The 19,229-nt window shown below is 32.6% G+C and overlaps 1 protein-coding gene and 1 non-coding gene across 2 annotated transcripts; one reads left to right on the top strand and one right to left on the bottom strand.

Annotated features, from left to right (window-relative positions):
- The first annotated feature begins 387 nt into the window (after window positions 1-387).
- Window positions 388-18,532, top strand: LOC106127420 (ATP-binding cassette sub-family G member 1). The gene is made up of 10 exons (XM_013325502.1): window positions 388-698; window positions 6,144-6,261; window positions 13,368-13,554; window positions 13,880-14,025; window positions 15,191-15,429; window positions 16,241-16,351; window positions 16,625-16,779; window positions 17,105-17,291; window positions 17,546-17,802; window positions 18,023-18,532. Exons 1-10 carry the CDS (start codon window positions 578-580, stop codon window positions 18,365-18,367), a joined length of 1,866 nt encoding a protein of 621 aa, XP_013180956.1. The 5' UTR covers window positions 388-577; the 3' UTR covers window positions 18,368-18,532.
- Window positions 16,111-16,183, bottom strand: TRNAF-GAA (transfer RNA phenylalanine (anticodon GAA)). The gene has a single exon. It is a non-coding gene; the product is annotated as a tRNA-Phe (tRNA).
- Window positions 18,533-19,229: the final 697 nt, after the last annotated feature.

Consider the following 19,229-nt stretch of genomic DNA (forward strand, 5'->3'; position numbering starts at 1 on the left):
GTATCATTCCATTCGGAAACAGGTGTTGGTTTTAGGCGTTACCATTGATGAACTGACTCTACCATCTTTCCGTAGAAATCAATAAACATTTTTATAAACGATTTTATTCTAATTATTCAAATCATCTTTTCAAAAACAGGAAGAATAATCTTAATATTTAATAGGGTAATTATATATATTGTTTACTTAAAATAGTTCTACCGTAACTAATCGTAAGCTACTTAAGTGAGGCGAACTGTTTTTTTTTCTAATGTTACTATTTAATTGTGTAGTGAATTTACGAAAGATAACAGAAATCAGCTACTTAGCGCTTCGCAGCTGACTGCGCGTGGTGGGGATAACGACCGATAATTGTTGTAACGTAGAGGGCCGCGCGCGCAGAGACCACGTCCAGTCCAGTGTGGTGCTAGACGTCGGTCGTCTACGCGCAAGAGTCTGTCGCTGTATTCTTGAGACGCGTCGTCCTTTGTTTACGTTTTACGTTCACAGTGCTGTATGACAACGCAATGGAACCTAAACTCTTTGATTTAACGCTGTAGTGACCTTCCGTGATTTGGTGCTAGTGAAAGTTATCAACATGGTTGTCGACAATCAATCCGTGTCTCAAGAGACAGCTTCGACGTCGTCGTCTGAAGACTCGCTCAACATTTCCTTTCAAGATATCACCTATAAAGTTCGTCACGGCATTCTGGCGGGAGGTACGTGATAAAGCTTTGTGCACTTCTTACTCGGAATACTCTGATAAAATTATACAATATACTCATTAACAAATGGTAGATGGTTGCCCTTGTCAGTTATCTACGTTTGAACTCTCATTATCATGCGTTGCATGATAATAGTGAAATGAATACGCTAATTAATCTGGCGGTAGACCTAAAAATATGGAGTTCTTGGCGTATAAGTTACATAATTTGATGCTTATATTATTATTAAAAAAAATCTATGTTATGTAATTCGCAAATCAGGCTTAGGAACGAGGAAACTTGTTGACGTCTAAAACGTCTATAAGTTCAGGAACTGGTTTGTTATTTTAATTTTTTTACACTAAATATAAGAAAAATTAAATTATATCTACTGTGTAAGATCACAATGAATACTTTGGTTATCATTGTATTACACTAACAAAGAAACTGACGCGATTGTAATTTATTTTACCTTGATTTATTGATTACATTTCGTACATAGAATTTATTATTATTCTAATAAACATCAATAGTTTATTAACTTTATAATTTATGGTTGTTAACTATCACTAAATATTTGTAGAGCTAGATTTGTTAGCTTCAACTTTACTATGTCTTTATCATCATAATAAACTATAAGATTTGTTTTCCTAGAAACGAGTTTATTTTTATTTCATCTAGCGAGATGTTAACACGCTTTTTATTCACACCGCTCGTAGCCAACACGTGTTAAGCATATTTAAAGTTAATTTAGATCATTAAATTAGCTCAACAAAAACCTAAAGATGCAAAGATAAATACCAAATGTTTTTGATATTACATACTAACATTTTATTATTTATATTTCTAAGGAAAAATCGTGACAAACGACCAACCTGTTAATTGATCATACCTTTAATGGACAGAGGAAATGATAAACAGTAAATAGGATATTTCCTCTTCCTCTTTATTCTCTCCCCAATCAAATTCACTTTAACTTTTTCCGTGTAAAGACAGAGAAGGGTTTCGAACCTAGAAAAAGTTGGTATGAGGAAGGAATTAAATTAGAACCTTTGATATCTCAATTCAAAACCGAAAACCAGAAAATTTCAAGGTCAAATTTGTAGTCACATCTTGTGCTAAGCTCCGAGATCATTGCTAGAGACGTACCAGATCTGATGACGAAGAAGTGGGGACGTGGTATTTTATCAGTCAATCTGCCCATTCTGCGACAAAAGTTATTGTTATGGACTCTACCATTACTAATTTTGTTTATTATTATTAGGTATTTTAATGTATTTAGTAAAGTTATTAATTATTATCATTGCATTGCGTGCACCAGTTTTAAGCAAGATAATTGTTATTTTTTGTGTCATGGCTACTTTGTATCGCGGTTCATAAAAATTTGTTTGTGTAATGTGTACTATTATTTCATTAGAATATTTTTAATATACCGCCAATCGTTTAGTTAGTTTATAATATAGCTAGTTAGATCGTACCATCCAAAAGGTCAAACCAGACCACCAAGTATTTATTGCATCAAAAGTAACTAAAGAGTGTTTGAGTTAATAATTTCAATCAAATGAAACCTTTAGTAAGATACACAGTAACTTTTTAAGAATAATGATTGTTGATAACTAAAAACAATAGAACCTTCGAGGTTGAGAAAAAAAGAAAAGAAAATTAGAAAGTCAAACATGAAGGTAATACAAGAATATTAACCCGCACAACTACACATTAAATAAGGCCACATTAGGAGAACTTGTTACTCAAAGATCTAAAAGCAAAATGGAAAGTCGTAACTATGGTAATCTGCTTAATCCAAGAGTTAAAAGGCCTAAGTGACCTACGCTCAACCTTTTAAAATTAGACCAAATTTACATCTAACTAATCTTGTTAGGCAAGTTCCACGCCTTTAGTTAAACTACCAGGTTTAAAAGAAAGGCAGTTAAAATATACAGTTGTCAGTTTTGACTACACAAGTAAGTTTTAATTAACAGTCCGATATCTCAATAAAATTTAAAGGTATGTGGCTGGCACAATTGAAAAGGTATCAATTTTGGGGTAAGATAAGAAGTAATTTATACTCAGGGCCGACTTTATACTAAGGCGCGGACATAAAGGGCGCCTTAAGTCTGCGAATTACAGTCTCAAAAAACCCTTTTTAAACCCCCAAAAGCCATGGTAAAAAATAGAGCGTAAAATCTCGATCAAGGAGCTAGTAGAGCTAAAACTGTTACTGTTCATAGACTTATGATAATTACGAAAGATTGCGAACATCAAAACGTTGCCCATTATTTACGCATCGCATAAATGATAAAACTCAGATGTTATGATGCATGATGTAAGTAATGATGACGTTAAATTAAACCATCGTAGGAAGTAATAATAAATATGTATTACGTACAATAATTAACATAAATAGGGTAATTAAAGTTGAGAACAACAAAGTCATAAACCTATGAAAATGTTTTTAATCCTAAGATAAAACTTTAAGCTTCCAATTAGCAAAAAACTTGGATTTTAAGATTAATAAAAATGTTAATATCTTTTATTTGATAGCACAGAGGTAATAACTATTAGACCCATCAATCGACATTTGCTTTACAATGTACAAGAGGCACAATTCCATTTTTAAAAAACGACATTTCTTGCAGGATTCCAAATGAATCAAAAGCTTGTACTAAGTATTCGATTCCACGGCAGTCCTTTTGCTTCCCTTTTTCTTCTAGCTCTTTTCATAAATGTATCTTCTGACTGCTGATGAAGCAAGTTGTATTACAATAATTTAAAGTTTCTGTATGAAGGTACAGGTTATACGACTAAATTCTTTCCCGTTAACCTCTGTTAATAATTAATAATAATTTAATATTTGGATTTAATAGTACGTGACGTAAAATCGGGTTAAAAGAATTTTATCAAGTTTATAGTTTACAATTCATTCGTCTTTATCTGTCTTCCTTTGCATGTCCTTGTAATTTGACTTTACACAATTTGAGATTAAATTCAAGGAGAACTTCTTGATGGATCAGAGTAGTTAACAAAAAAGACAGCATTAGCATTAAAAAAAACTACCCTGAAACCCTCAATGTTTCTAGTCAATTCAGTAAATAATTTGGTTTTGCTAATTTTATAAACTTTATATAGTGCTTTAAATTCTTTACCATTTTTCAGATATGTAACTACGAACCATTTTTACAAATCATCATCATCAGCTCACTATCCGTCTCCACTGAGGGCCTTCAAGCTTACCCTAAGGTGAATGATGATAAATGCAATGCACGAATTACAATTATGCTACTAAAGCCATGGATTTTAGAATATCTATTTCATCGCTACGTGACTCTCCCAATTCTTGTTGCAGACTCCTGCAGGTGTAAATGATAGTTTTAAGTTTAAACTTTCAATAATAATAAATAACAAAGCACAGTACAGTTTAGTTGTTGAAGTAGTTATTACACTCGTATTTAATGTCATTAAAACATCTAGTTGATATCTAGTGTTGTATGAAATAAAACTCCGCCGTATATATCCCTCCAGTTCCCTTCTAATACAATCTTCAATACTCACTCGATGACACGTTTATTATGATTTATACCAATTCTATTCTAAATGTTAGTTCCTTTTCCGGACTAGAAGTATAACCTTGCTAAAGTAGAGACGCGTTTAGTTGCATACCAATAAGTATTTATTCCATCAAACAAAAGTAATACGTAATACGTTCTACTAAAGTTGTCTTTAGGTCATACAAATCTCAATATAAATACATCCAGGGGTTAAACACCTAACCTTTGCAGTGAAAACGTAGACTTTGTAATTTATAATTCACTAGCTATCTCCCGCGACTGCGTCCGCGCGAAATTAAAATAACTTAACCCATTTATACCCTTAATACCCATTTTAAAATTCAGCTAGATCCATGCAGCCGTTCTGGAGTTACCTTCTAACAAACATTCGCATTTGTGATATTAGTAAGAAGTAAGATTGTAGTGTGTACTGATTATTTGGTTGATTGGTAACTTCTTGTAACTTTGTTGTGATTCAATAAATACTATAATTATTATTCCCAACGTTAAGCACAGGTATAGTTACAATAATGAGGCAATCAGTTAATTACAAATAAATTAAAATTGTTACTATGTTGCATAAATTCAAAACAATATTGTAGAGTTGCAATTTATTATTCCAAAAATTGTATAATTAAAAATATACCTTTATTGCCAATAATATAATGAATTCGCACGTTTTTTTTTAATAAAACTACTTTTGATAAATAAGTTATTGGCGCGTAATACAAAAACTATAAATACAGATAAAGTTTTCAAGGGAAAATAAATAAGCAGCAATAAATAACCTAAGTTTTTTAAGCAATCCCTTCCCGTGTCACAAAGAAAGATTGGCACAATTGCAGTGACTAACGCAACTGTCAAGTCCAGCGTGGCCTTGGCCGTCTGAACCTAATGAGACAAACTCGGTTACTTCGCGGTTACTTACCTTCCGCAAAAGAATTAAATTGTTTTTAAATTAGAGGTCCACGTCTTTCTTAAGCAAATTACGGCATTACCATTGTCTCGATATATTTGCAAACAAAACAACTGTTTAATCTTTTATATCGCTATAAATATTTAATTTAATACAAAGTTATCTAAAGGCCAATGGTGGTCATAAAAAACTTAATATTTTTATGAATAAAGTAACACTTGACCGGCAGTCCAACTCATGTCAAGCGTTTATAGGGTTGAAAAATTTAGGTGTAACTATTCTACTCTTGATTGGTCCCCATATCATACTTGGATTGAAACAATGACACCGTCAACTTGTTCCACTCCTTTGCTACATTAAAGGAGTGGAACAACTAGCTTACAAGCTAAAATGCCTGTGTTATGCTATAATATATAAAAAAATTTAAGAACGTCTTCACGTGGGCGAAGTTCAGTTGACTTGTATTATCCTAATATAGCATCCGGGGCTGTTAAACTCATTGTTGCCGACCAAATGACGGAAATGCTCATTTTGTAACAGCAATTTATCTATCATACCAACAATTACTTACATCAATAGATCATGCCGAACGTATTATTGCAATGCCGAATGAAATAAGAAATGAAGCCTCTACTAAGAAGATTTTGAACTCGAATGACTTTGAATTAATCGAACACTTTCATTGATTTAACAAGATTCTCACACTTCGAAAATCCCAACAGTAAAACTAAGTTTTATAAAAAATAAAAAGGTTAACCTAAAAAGTTGTTATGTAAATGTGGGCTTATAATTATTTTATTGGTAAACTATTGTTTGATAATAATTCCACTTGTTAAATAGTTGTACCCTAGTTATTGAATGTAAATGCTTGTCTGTCTGGTTAATATTATATAATATAGGCTTCCACTGCCCGGTTGCCTGTATGAAGTAATTTTGTCAGTTTCGTTGATATTTTATTTAATTTGAGAAAATATTGAGATATGTATTATCTTTTTACAGGTCGTAAAACCGTACTGAATAATGTGAGCGGCAGCTTTAACGCCGGCGAGCTGACTGTCATCATTGGCCAGTCCGGAGCCGGCAAGAGCAGTCTCATGGACATTCTTGCAGGATACACGTAAGATTATTATATTTATAATAATTTAATTTTTGACAGCAATGAACATGGAAATGTACTGGCCCCAACAAAATTTCTTCATAGAGTATTTTGCGTTTTGTCAACATCTTTACATCGCTTCATTTAGACTGACCTAGGCTGCCTAATTGGACATTCATTAAATCTGTTTATAACGTATGATACATACTAACAAGTCTTCCTTTAAGTAAGTGGAGGGTAGTACGTGTAATAAAGAATATAATATTGCTTTCGGCGTTCCCAGAATGCGTATACGTTATGCCCAGCTTGCTCGTTCATCATATGCGCCCACGCCCTGACTGGATTAGGCAGAGTACCCGGTGATGCTGGCACATTTAATATGAATTTTTGAAACTTTGAAAATTTGTATTAGACTGTATTATTTACTTTTATTTAGTCTTTCTGTTTGTTTTGTCGTCGTAAAACTATATGACGCGTGTATGAAAACATTAACATTGTCACAATGGTGTACAGAAACTAATTGTTTACCCAACATGTGCAACTTAGCTGCGTTGTAGTACAAACAACACACTACTTATTAGTTACTAATCCATTGAGTATGGATCATTGTTTGATAATATTATAGTTTCGCTATTCCCTGTACTATGTAGATGTTTACTAACATAAATATTAAATGTAATAATTTGATGAGCGTACTACCTGTTGACGTAATAATTATTTTGTGAAGTTTTCTAAATAAATGAAGTTTCTCATTTAAATTTTACAACGTTCAATGCCACTTGCTAACCCTGCGAGCTCACTGTGTGATAATTGTAGTGACCTTGAAAGTGTTAATTTTTATATAAATTTAACTGTACAATAAAGATTACAATTCCGAGAATTAGGATAGGCGAGACGGCTACCATACACGAGGCTCGTGTATGAATACAAAGGAATGCGTAAATTGAAATAGACCGAAACAATGAACGCCCACTGACATAACACTCGTGTATTGTTATCAGTGTGAACGGCCGTACACACAGACATACGTATTTTATATAGTGACTATGAACTCTATATTACATAATTAAATGATTCGTGTTACTTTTACTACGTGACCTTGAAGCCTTTGTACAGTCAATAACACAAAGTCTTCACTGGTCGTCAATTTACCGTGAAGTTCTACTGACTTAACATTTATTGTTGACTCTATTTATTCAAGGAGAATGAAAGGGATGACAACATAATTTTATAGAAGCCTCTCTACAATCGACTACTGTTTTAGCTCTTGTACTAAAGGCAAAACGTAATTATCTTGCTAGCGAAGCTTTGGCCAGAAAACAACGTTTCGTTGTAAGTCGTCTGTTGTTTTTAAATAGCATATTGTATTGTATTTGTTTTCTGCGCCAAGAAGCAGGAAATTGTGTCAATGTTAACACTTGTTACCAACGGAATTACATCGCGTCGTATCGTAACCTAAATGTGACGGAGTTTGACCCCAGTATTTATACATCTTCTAATTAAGATTACATTTTAATCAAACTTTGAAAACTTATTTTAACTATAATTAATTTGAAATCATCATCATCATCAGCTCACTATAGGTCCCCACCGAGTGGCTCGGAGCCTACCCTAAGTTAATTTGAAAAACGAAATATAAATGCTCCTAGGAACGAGGTGATCGAACCAAGCTCTTTGTCGTGTCTATTTATATTACTATGTATACTAGCGAATGAATTTTGTTCAGCCCCTCTGTAAATTAAAATAGCACGAGTCTCTTTGACAATGAACGACATAACCACATTTTGGTTGTATTTTAAAATCAGCAAGAAATAAACTGATAACTATTACCGCAACCTTAATTATTTTCCTATAGAATTTAATATGAATATTTTGTTTTTTAAAGCATTTTAGCATACACATATTTACGTGTCGACTTTATCACAATTTTTATAAACATTACATTTTTATAAAGAAAAAACAAGAGACGGTAATAAAGTATTTTCAGTAATTGACACAATTTGTATATCAAATATTTGAAAAAAGTGTGATTTTATTTTCTTACAAACATATAATGTTATTCCAGTTGTGATTAAGCTTCAGAATTAGTGCCTCTGCTACAATATACCTGGGTAAAACTCTGCATTTTTTTTCACATTTTTAGCGGAAATATTCATTTTTTGTTATTAAAAAAATATATTAGACTATTTTACTTTTTGCATCGACCTGACTATCACACGATAGGCAAAATCACGGTGCAAACTTGTATAAAATTAAACATAGTAACTATAGTTGTATACAGTACAATGACCTCGTGTATTTATAGCATAGTATACATATAAACGCATCTATATTTATATGCAGAACATGTGTTAATCTACGCGACGGCTGTAAGGCCAAACTATAAGTAAGGAAAACAGATTATTTTGAAAAGTTTAAAAACTTTTATTGTTTATGGTCTTACGTTATTCACTATAAATATGGTTTAGAAATGTAAAATAAGACATTGAAACATCCAACAACTTCGAATAAAACAATTAAATTTTTTACTATGGGTTGCGTTGAATGCGGACTTAACCATTTCGCTGTGTTTGCGTTGCAATGAATATTTGTACATATTTGTTCCCCCACCTGGTTACACTCATCACTACATTTTAATCTATAATCAAGGTTGTTATAAAATAGTCGATCGTTTTGATAGCACAATTTAGAGATACGTAAAGATAATATACTAATTTTGGATTAATACACAATCTGTATGAAAATGATAACACACTAAATGTGTAGATATAACAAGATTTTTTTTTCAAATAATAAACTATGTTACGCGCGATTGATGCTTAGTAAAAGAATGGTAGAGTGTTTTCGTACAACACTACTGTGGCTATCGGTTTTCCTGACGCATCTTTTCCCCTTGACTCTTATAATTGTAAACATTAGGCAATTCAATAAAAAAACAACTCAAATCGGACTACTGGTACTTAGTTTACAAGTGAAAGAAGATAAGGACAGATGTCTGTTTAAGGAGATTTCCGCACGCCTCACCGACGTCTCAGGGGATCCAAGGGCTGGCGCACATTTCGAACAAAGGTTGAGCCTAGCCAATCAACGGGGAAATGCCGCCAGCCTCTCGGGAACCCTACCGTGCGAGCGCAACGATTTGGGGTCAATTTTTTATATTATTTAGTTTAGTCTAGTTTTAGTGTATAGTTTATTTGACATAGTATAAATTATTAGCTTATGTCTTAGTTTAAGTGAAAGAATGAAATGCGCATTTCAAAATAACAAAATATAATAACCGATCAATTACGAGCCTTGTCTACGTCACGTATAATGTAGACACAATTATCTTTATTAATATTTAAAACGATTGATACAATGTAACTTATCACAGATAATAAAGATCTGCAATAAAAAATATCTAGAATGATAGAGGAGTAATTGAACTTGCTACTTTGTGTCAAGAAGCATGCACACCGTGAGTCCAAACTACTGAAACGTTCACATACAATTTTTTTTGTCTGTGTGACCTTACGGAACTATAATAGTGCATGATTTACTTTACTTTTATCATTTTATGTCATTATCATCTGTAATCATTTTGGACAGATATTAATAACTCTTCATTTAATTACCATAGCAACTACATTTTAAATTGATAATTTCTAATCAATCATACAGAGTTATGCGTTATCATATTTAAATTGTAATATTAATAGTTATATTAAGATATTTTTTAAAATATCGTGAGCCATCACTTTACTTATTATACTTTGACATTTTAGATCTGTTTATGTCCTTTCGTAGTTGATTTAACGCATACTTGAATGAATTGGAATATTCATTCATTGGTTTGAGAGCTAGAGAACAAATTGCTAACGTCGGCATTTCCCTCTTGCATTGCTACTTCAAGAGTTAAAGGAATGCGGAAAAGACTAAGATCGTAACGACAATTACCATTTTTATTATGGATGTCAAGGAATTATATTATATATTAATACTTAGGTTACAAGATCCGTTAAAAATTATAACCAACTCGCTATCGCGCGCTACTCCGTCCGTATTAGTAGCCTATACTCGTATGTTGTTACAGACTATGTTCTAAATATATGCCAAATTTCATGGAGATCCTTTCAGTCGTTCTGGAGATACCTTGAAACAAACATCCATCCATCCATCTAAACATTCGCATTTATAATATTAGGAAGAAGGTATATAAGTAAGATTATTTCATAGCATTCGACTCACTGTCAATATACAATTTTTCATCACAATTATATATTTCTATATGAATTGAACGTTTATATTATCCTTGTAGTGAATTTAAATATTTCAATGAAATGAAATATAAGAATTTAATTTAATATTTAAAAATGAAAATTTTGTTAATTTTTATCAAAGTTCACTGACACTATTATCTTAATTTTATTTAAGATAAGCAATATATTAAGTCATGAATTTTAGTTGTGATAATTCGTAATTGTAGACGGTAAAAGTATCATATTATTATGCAGTAATTACCTTCATTTACTGTTAAATTATTTTTTAATTAATGTTTTAAAGCGTGTAATCATTTCATTGCTAATGTTTGATATGTCTACGTCATCCCATTGCTATCGTGAAAGTTTCAAAGTCCAATGATAACTATTCACCGTATTCTCGTGAAATTTAAGATTGAAACCAATATTTGACTCGTTTAGAATATTCATACGATTATGGATAGCCTGATTCTAATAAGCTTTTGTAATGACATCTTACTACCAAAAGAGGATAAATTAGTAGTAGTACTTAGTAAGGTGGGTTTCTGAAACTGTAATCGTCGTTTAAACCTGATATCTCTGTTTTGTTATAAATAATGTCACGGATGACAATATTCTTTAAACAAAGATTTTGGTCTCAAAAACCCACAGTAAATCGACTTTGACGAGTGAGGTGTTCGATTCATATTCTTCCTTTGATTGTCACAGTCGGTCATGTTTTTGGTATACATATTTTTAATACCTAATATAAGAGATTCGTTTTAACGGCTGATAATATCTAAAATCATATAAAATACTAGAAATTAATAAAAATATATATTTGTTCGTGACAAATACAACAAACGCATACAATGATGCATGAATCAAACAAAGAAAAAAATAGTGAATAAAACGAGTACGCAAACAAAATGGTATTGAATGGAAACCTTTCCGACGAACCGTATTTGTGTGTACATTTACAAGGATATTATATGAATGTTTGTCCGCGTGCACATGCACTTAATGCACCAACAAGTAAAGTATGTTATGACAACAGCGATGCTAATGCACTCGGCCATATGTGGGTCGGAAAATAAAATATTACAAATTGCCTTTTATGTTAATTGGAACAACAATATTCCCAGTATTCGAGGTTAGGGTCATATTTAATTAAATATTGTTTTATTTCAAGTTGCCAATGTTTAATGGTACGTTTTATCCACCAGTCATAGATTCGAATCCCGCGATTTTACTACTATAATCTAGCACAAGCTTCAAGCTTATCTTACTAAGTAATTGGATGGATGGATGTTTATTAGAAGGTATCTCCAGGACGGCTGAACAGATCTCGCTGAAATTTAGTGTAGATGTCAAACATAATCTGGAAAGACACAGAGGCTACGAATTAAGTTTTTTTTTTAATTCCGTGCGATCTAAATCGTGGGCAAAAAGTTGTCTACTAATATTTATTAAAACATTAAAAAGTAATCATCCAAAAAGAAGTTATAAGAATTCCTTTTGAATGTGACAGTTCAATAGTTATTTATTTTCATAAACTATGTTACACGCCTCTAAAAGCCAATAACAATTTGTGCCGTGTTTTTGTTCCAAGATAAGTGTTGTACACTTACACTTTTTTACACTTTAAATGAACCTGTGTCGTGTTTGAATGATGCACCTTTTACTCACTCATAGTTTATATGAGTCGTAGTATAAATGTAGATCATGAGGAAGTGCTAATTTACTGACCTCACTCGTTTCTCTCAATTTAGAACCTCCTTGAATAAATTGTGTATAGTTTATCTTATTCTTAGTTTAGTTAAACCGTTTATGCTTCGTTTAACATATACTCGTATGTAAATATCATCAGAAAGAGCTTGTATTGAACATATTATTTATTTTATTGGTTAATACAAGAAAAGAATAAAGCCACCAGTTTATATTTTTTGGCCTATAAAATATCACTTAACGCACCCAAATGCGCGCGCACACACACACACACATGCACACACTTAAAACATTATTAATTCACATTACGCAGTATTTCATACAGTATGTAAATGATTGCCAAAACAAGAAATAATAATGAAAATTCGATAATGAAATTATTATTATATTCATAATAATAATCGAGCGTTGCTTGTCAACTTTCTCGCTACGAACTGATAGCGCGCGCTATCTCTGTTTGTATCACTAACGATGAATCTCCCACAACACTTGTATCACAACAGTATATTCGTCCCTCTCTGTCTCTTTGAAAACAACAGAGATAACAATAATCTTCATATACGCGTTTTATGACGGTAGGAATTCACGGTAACACTGTTTACCATCTAACTCTTGTTTGCTCTTGTGCTGTGAACCAATCGATAAGTTTTCTATTAGTCAAGTTTATCACTCAGATTGCAAGCAAATATAATATCCTTCATATTCATGGTCATATTGAAAAATAACACATTGAAGATTCTCTAGAAATGCAGAAATAGTTTACACAATATACGTCGTCATTCAAGCATTTTGTAATAGTCATTCGTCCAAAATGCGAATCTACTAATACTTTAATAACTGAAGTATAATATTTGTAATTAACATTTATGTCATTACTAGCTGTCGCACGCTACTCCGTCCGCGCGTGTTTAAAAAAAACTATATAATTAGCCTATGTCTTCAACATTTATGCTAACTTTCAGCCAATCTGGAGATACCTTCAAACAAACACATATATTAACCATTTAAACATAAGCATTTATAGTCAAATTGGTTGTATACTGTAATGATGCTATGCAGTTTTTAAATAAATAAATAAAAATAAAATAAATATTAGTATGAGTATGATTTTGTTAATATATATGTCAAAAGAGCTAATACTATATATTGCCTACGCTACATAATAAAATTGAATGTTTTCAGGAAGCCAACGAGCGGTACGTTGTACGTAAACGGCCGCGTGCGCGTACACAATAGGTTCCTGCGACGCTCCTGCTATATTCTGCAGGACGACCGCGTGCAGGACATGCTCACAATACAAGAGTCACTTCATATCGCTGCTGAACTTAAGCTCGGCAACCACATTAGTACTGAACAGAAGAAACAAAGGGTAGGTATTTATTCTGCTTTGACTTTAATTCCTGATCAAGTGTGGTCAGTATTAGGTGGCAAAATTTTAGTTACCAATTTTGTTTAGATTAAAAAATGACCATTGAAATGACGAATAAAAAATTGATTTAGAGATCCAGAACATCGTGTTTCGACCACACGTAATGCGGGATAAGGAATGTGGGTCCATTTATCCTTTTTATTTGTTCGCTGATCACGTTGTAATTTTTATAACTATCAATTAATTACTTAAATAGCATATATTTGTGAGCGATGATAACATGAATACTTTACTAAATGTTCAAATAGTCCATTTTAATTCGTAGGTACAAGAGATAATGACATCGCTCGCGATGACTAAAGTGAGGCACACACGCGCCGGCTGTCTGTCCGGTGGACAGAAGAAACGGCTTGCAATCGGCCTCGAGCTTGTCAGCGACCCTCCAGTCATGTTCCTCGACGAACCCACCAGGTACACATTGAATATCAAATATGTTATGATTTATTTTTTTTATAGAAGGAGACAAAACAGCAACGAATCGCTTAAAATTATTTGATCCGACGTCCATGGACATCCGCAAAGCCAGAGGAACCGTAGATGCGTTGCCGGCCTTTAATGGAGGTCTACACTCTATGTATCTTATCATGTCTCTGTCCCCATGATTACGATATTAGCTTGAAACATAACTGTTCTTAAATTTACTAATAAAAAATATTCACAAAAAAGTAAAATTTGAATGTTATTTTTCATTCAATGCATATTTAAACATTGTTATCATAACATGACCGAAAGGTGTCGTCGGTGATTTGATAAGATTTCATTAAACAAGCCAAGTTACTATCAGAAAATAAGGCTAATAAATATATTAACATAAAAAAACCACCTGCTTTGTTATAACACAATAAAATACATTTAGAAATGCGGTTAACAATATCACATCTAAATCAGCGTTTACAATTTCTATCAATAATTTTAGCACGAGAATAAAAGTGATAAAGCGTTCCGCTACCTACTTCCTCCTCCTATAAAAAATACAATAATTTAATTTGAATATAATATAGTTATAGAAGTATACAAACGATTAAATTTAATTAATAATAACTTCCTGTCAAGATTATTCTATGAATAGAATTATCATCATATTTTTAATTTAAATTATCTCCTCGTGTAACAAAATTTAGTGGTTTGTAGCTTAACGTAAGCTTAACACTTAATTTGAATTGTTTTATAAGTCTAGTCGCTAGAATTGACACTATACTTTAGTGTTACCATATGTCCTAGGAACGTTAAAACACGGCTTCTTTTAACAATGTGTTTGAGTATTGGAAAAAACTCTTGTGAAATTCATGCCCTAAAAGGAGATTCTTGAATAAATCTTTAAAATTAGATGATTTCTATAAAGATAAAGAAAGACAGAAGAAACAATGGATTGAATGTTTCAGATGAATGGGGATATGGTTAATGGGATTCAATTAAAATAAGACGGCAGATAGTTTTAAGTGGAAAGGTAATACTGATCCTTCGTAGAGATATGGGCGGGGAGATGAAAATGATTGAAGAATACGAGATATACAAATTTTATATAGAGATACATAAGTATACTGGTATTGGCACTTAATATTTATTTCTTTTTCAGTGGCTTGGACAGCTCGATATCCAAACAGTTGGTGTATTTACTGCATTTATTAGCCAGACAAGGCAGGACCGTGGTGGTGAGCATGCACCAGCCCTCAGCGGCTCTACTCGACATGGTGGACAGAGTATACGCAATCGTAGCCGGCCGATGCGCATACATGGGGTCCGTGCCTCTCCTTCTACCTTATTTACAACGAATGAATTTGACGTGCCCACCTTACCATAATCCCGTGGATTTTTGTGAGTAAATTTCAATTTACAAAAGATGTTTCTTTTACATTTTATATTGAAGACTTTTTAAAGACTGTTCATACCTGATATTGATGCTTGACTTGATGCTTTGTTTTTACCTTTTTTCTAATTCATTTTTAAAATTAATAATTATTTACCATTTGTTGACATGTGTATTAAAATATGTTTAATTTGTGTGTAGGTTTTAATTATATTGCTTACTTTCCTAAGATAAAATTAAGTAAAACATTATAAATTTCCATATTTAGTCGAGTGAACACACGTATATCCGTAGTTTGTGAAGTGACAAGCTAGTTTGACGGGTTTCGAGAAGACCAAATGTGATAAAAACGGAGCGTCCCGTCCTGACGATCGAAGCGACTTTTATAAAGTTTAATGACCTCTAATAAATTGCTTCCATGTTTTATTTTACTGATAAAGAATTCTTTTATATCTAACACATTCGAATAAATGTAAATTACACCAATAATTTCTATAAACTCGTTCTAAATTGATTTTTATAATTGCAAATTTAGTTCTACTTTAGCAACAATATCCTGTTTTTCGAAATCAATACGACATAAGACTGATGTATACGGGAATGATTAAGGATCTTTTAAATTATTAATTATTTTTTTCCTCTGTAAATTATAACTTACAAAAAAGAAATATCAAAACAAAAAGACAATCTGCCGAAACCCGGGATTGAACCGGGGACCTTTAGATCTTCAGTCTAACGCTCTCCCAACTGAGCTATTTCGGCGACAATATTCAAACTGAAAGTATATTATGTTATACCCATTGTTTTCTTTTATTACAGTTATAGAAATTTGCTCGGAAAATGAAACTCAATTAGTAGAATCATCACAAAATGGAAAGAACCAGCGATGGATAAATAATATCACAGATGAGACTGATAGTAATTTAATAGGTGAATAAACATATTTTATATAATTTTTTTGCCTTTGAACTTTCTGATTTACCGTCGTGATGACGAAAATTTACAATAGGTCTAAAATGAACAAGATCATATGTCTTTCATCTACAGGATTAATGTAGTAGAAACGGTCCTTAAACTATTGAAATATATCAAAAGTTCTGTATTATTGTTGTTTCCATTCGCAAACTATGCTACGCTCAATTATCGTTACTGCTTATTTTTTCCTTTTATTCACTAAAATGAATACAATAACAATGTTCACAGAAAAATATAAGTTAAGTAAAAACGAAGAAGTATTTCTGACCACATTACCATCACCAAAAGAAGATCCGACCAGTAAAATTTTACTTTCGTTAAAAGGCACTTACCCAACGTCTACATGGAAACAATTCACAATATTATCACGGAGATCATTCTTGGTAAGAAGTAATAACTTTGATTGTTAAAAATCAATCGATTGCTTGTTATTCTTTTATTTTTATTTCCAAATGTTTATGGATTTTATTTCTTTCTTTCTAATAACCAGACGATTATCTATCTGTCCTCTTTCTCTGCTTGAGAAATTCTAGATGATCGAAATTTGCATTTAAATAAAAAGTATATATTTTTTTGTATCATATGTGAACCTAACGAGACGACCATAATGATTTTTATTGGTCTATTAGAAAGAGCACCGGTTTGCTGGCAACAGCTGTAGGTTGAGCCTACCAGTGTTAATCTTATTGCAATATCTATTACTTCCAGTCATACTGGCGGGATCCCCAGTTCACGCTTATGATCACCGGCATCCACTTATTCATGGCGCTGTTCGTCGGCTGCTTGTTTTACGACATTGGCTACGAGGCGCGGTACATGCGGAATAACTACAACTTCCTCTACTTTAGTCTTATGTTCCTCATGTTCACCGCGTTCAGTGCCGTCTCCATCAGATGTATGTATTTATTAAATAGATTTTATTCGCTAATTCAAACTAAAACGAAAACAAATACTGTGTTGTAAATCCTTTTGTCACTGGAAAGTATCTTAACTTCAAAAATTCCAATAGTTGTCTGACGCGTATTTGAAGCAATAACCTTCAGTTTGCAATATTTTCATTCTCAGACATAAGAAGTAATAAGAGTACGAAGCTTCTACAAAAATAAGGATTACTTCAGTGACCAGGTTTAATGAAATAAAGTAAATTAGTTCCAGAACAAATGCCCGTGGTACGGAGAGAGCACTTCAACCGTTGGTACGCAACTGGTGCGTACTACGCGTCCATTCTGGTGTCGTCGCTGCCCACACAGACCATCTGCACCCTAACCTTCGCCGTCATCACATACTTTCTGACTGGCCAGCCGCTAGAGTACAAACGCTTCTTAGGCTTCTGCTGCTCTCTGCTGCTGGTCTCTTACACCGCCATCTGCATCGGACTCTTTAATGGGTCCTTGTTTAATGTTAAGGTGAGCACACACAATACTGTATTTAGCATGCATCCGCATGATGCAAAAGAAGTGCAAATGCGTTATAAAAAAAATGGTGTAACATCTTAATAACACAGTATTCTGGAAAAGACTGGCTTTGGTAGTTTTAATTTCTTCGATATAATTTTTTTCTCGTAGACGACTTAATTTGTTTTGACGGCATTTATTTATCGTCTTTAGTTTATTGTTTGTTTTACAGAATGGTGTTGTGTTCGGGCCGTTCTTCATAATGCCGTTCACGGTGTTCTCCGGCTTCTTCTTACGCTACAGCGACGCGCCGTTCTTCTTCCAATGGATGTTTAACTTCTCCTTCTTGAAACACGGCCTGGTTGGCTTGGTTATATCGATATTCGGTATGAATCGGCCGAAACTCTTTTGTGACATACTCTACTGCCACTATACTTATCCCAGACAATTCCTAGAGGATAACGGGATGGCACATGAACAATACGAGTACACGGTTATAGCTCTATTCTGTATAGCGTTCGTCTTCATATTTTTATCAAATATCGTTTTAAAAATTAGAATGAGAAGTAAATGGTGACCATCTCTATAGATCGGTGTTTGTACACTGGTAGTTGTAGCTAATTCCATAACGTAAATGATCTCTCGGTAACGTTTGTATAGACATTCTTGGTATTATTACAAGTTTGTAATTTATATTTAATATTAAATTTATTTACAACATATTTGTAATGTCATAATTAACATTTTTATAAAGACAATAAATATATTCCAGTTTTTTTTCAATAAATTCGAATGAAATATATTTACGCGTTAATTAAATTTTATGGTTTAAAATAATTGCTATAATTAGATATTATGGGCACATGATTTTTTATCTAATGTAGATTGTATTAAGCGGAAAGTTAATTATGCAAGTAATATTTGTAAGATTGCAAATGGGTTACGGGTATGCCCGCTAGATGGCATGACAAAGAAATCTAGAGCAAAAGAAAGCGTAGGTTTATCAGACTATAACCCCTGTATGAAACATATCGACATCCCTATCATTATCTTTGATAAAACAGAGGTAACAATATATTTTAAACGGGTATTTTAGTCTCAGAAACCCAAGGTTACTGTCGTAATGCAGCACCGAGATCAAATACCCAATAATGTTGATATTTATAGATATCCGAAGATATTATTCCTAGCTTGAATTATATTAAGTGTTTTCTCTAGTCCTAGAGGTTTATTGAACATTTGGTTAAAGTATTGAAAATCGTCATTAAAAGTTAAGATAAATATACGCTCAAAATGTCTTAAGTTACATTACATTGTAAAATAAAATATTTGTGACCATGACTAATATTATACTTGATTATGCATTTAATAAATAATTCAACTAGCGAAGCAAATTCGAAAAAAGTATAGTTATTCCGAATTAAACGCAATGCAGCAAA

The sequence above is a fragment of the Papilio xuthus genome, unplaced genomic scaffold, assembly GCF_000836235.2.
Source record: "Papilio xuthus unplaced genomic scaffold, Pxut_1.1 DF828952.1, whole genome shotgun sequence".
Lineage (NCBI taxonomy): Eukaryota > Metazoa > Arthropoda > Insecta > Lepidoptera > Papilionidae > Papilio > Papilio xuthus.

Coding starts and splice junctions, on each gene's coding strand:
- LOC106127420 (XM_013325502.1), top strand. CDS start 578: ATGGTTGTCGACAATCAATCCGTGTCTCAAGAGACAGCTTCGACGTCG. Junction 13,555..13,879: donor CTGAACAGAAGAAACAAAGG/GTAGGTATTTAT, acceptor TTTAATTCGTAG/GTACAAGAGATAATGACATC. Junction 14,026..15,190: donor TTCCTCGACGAACCCACCAG/GTACACATTGAA, acceptor TTTCTTTTTCAG/TGGCTTGGACAGCTCGATAT.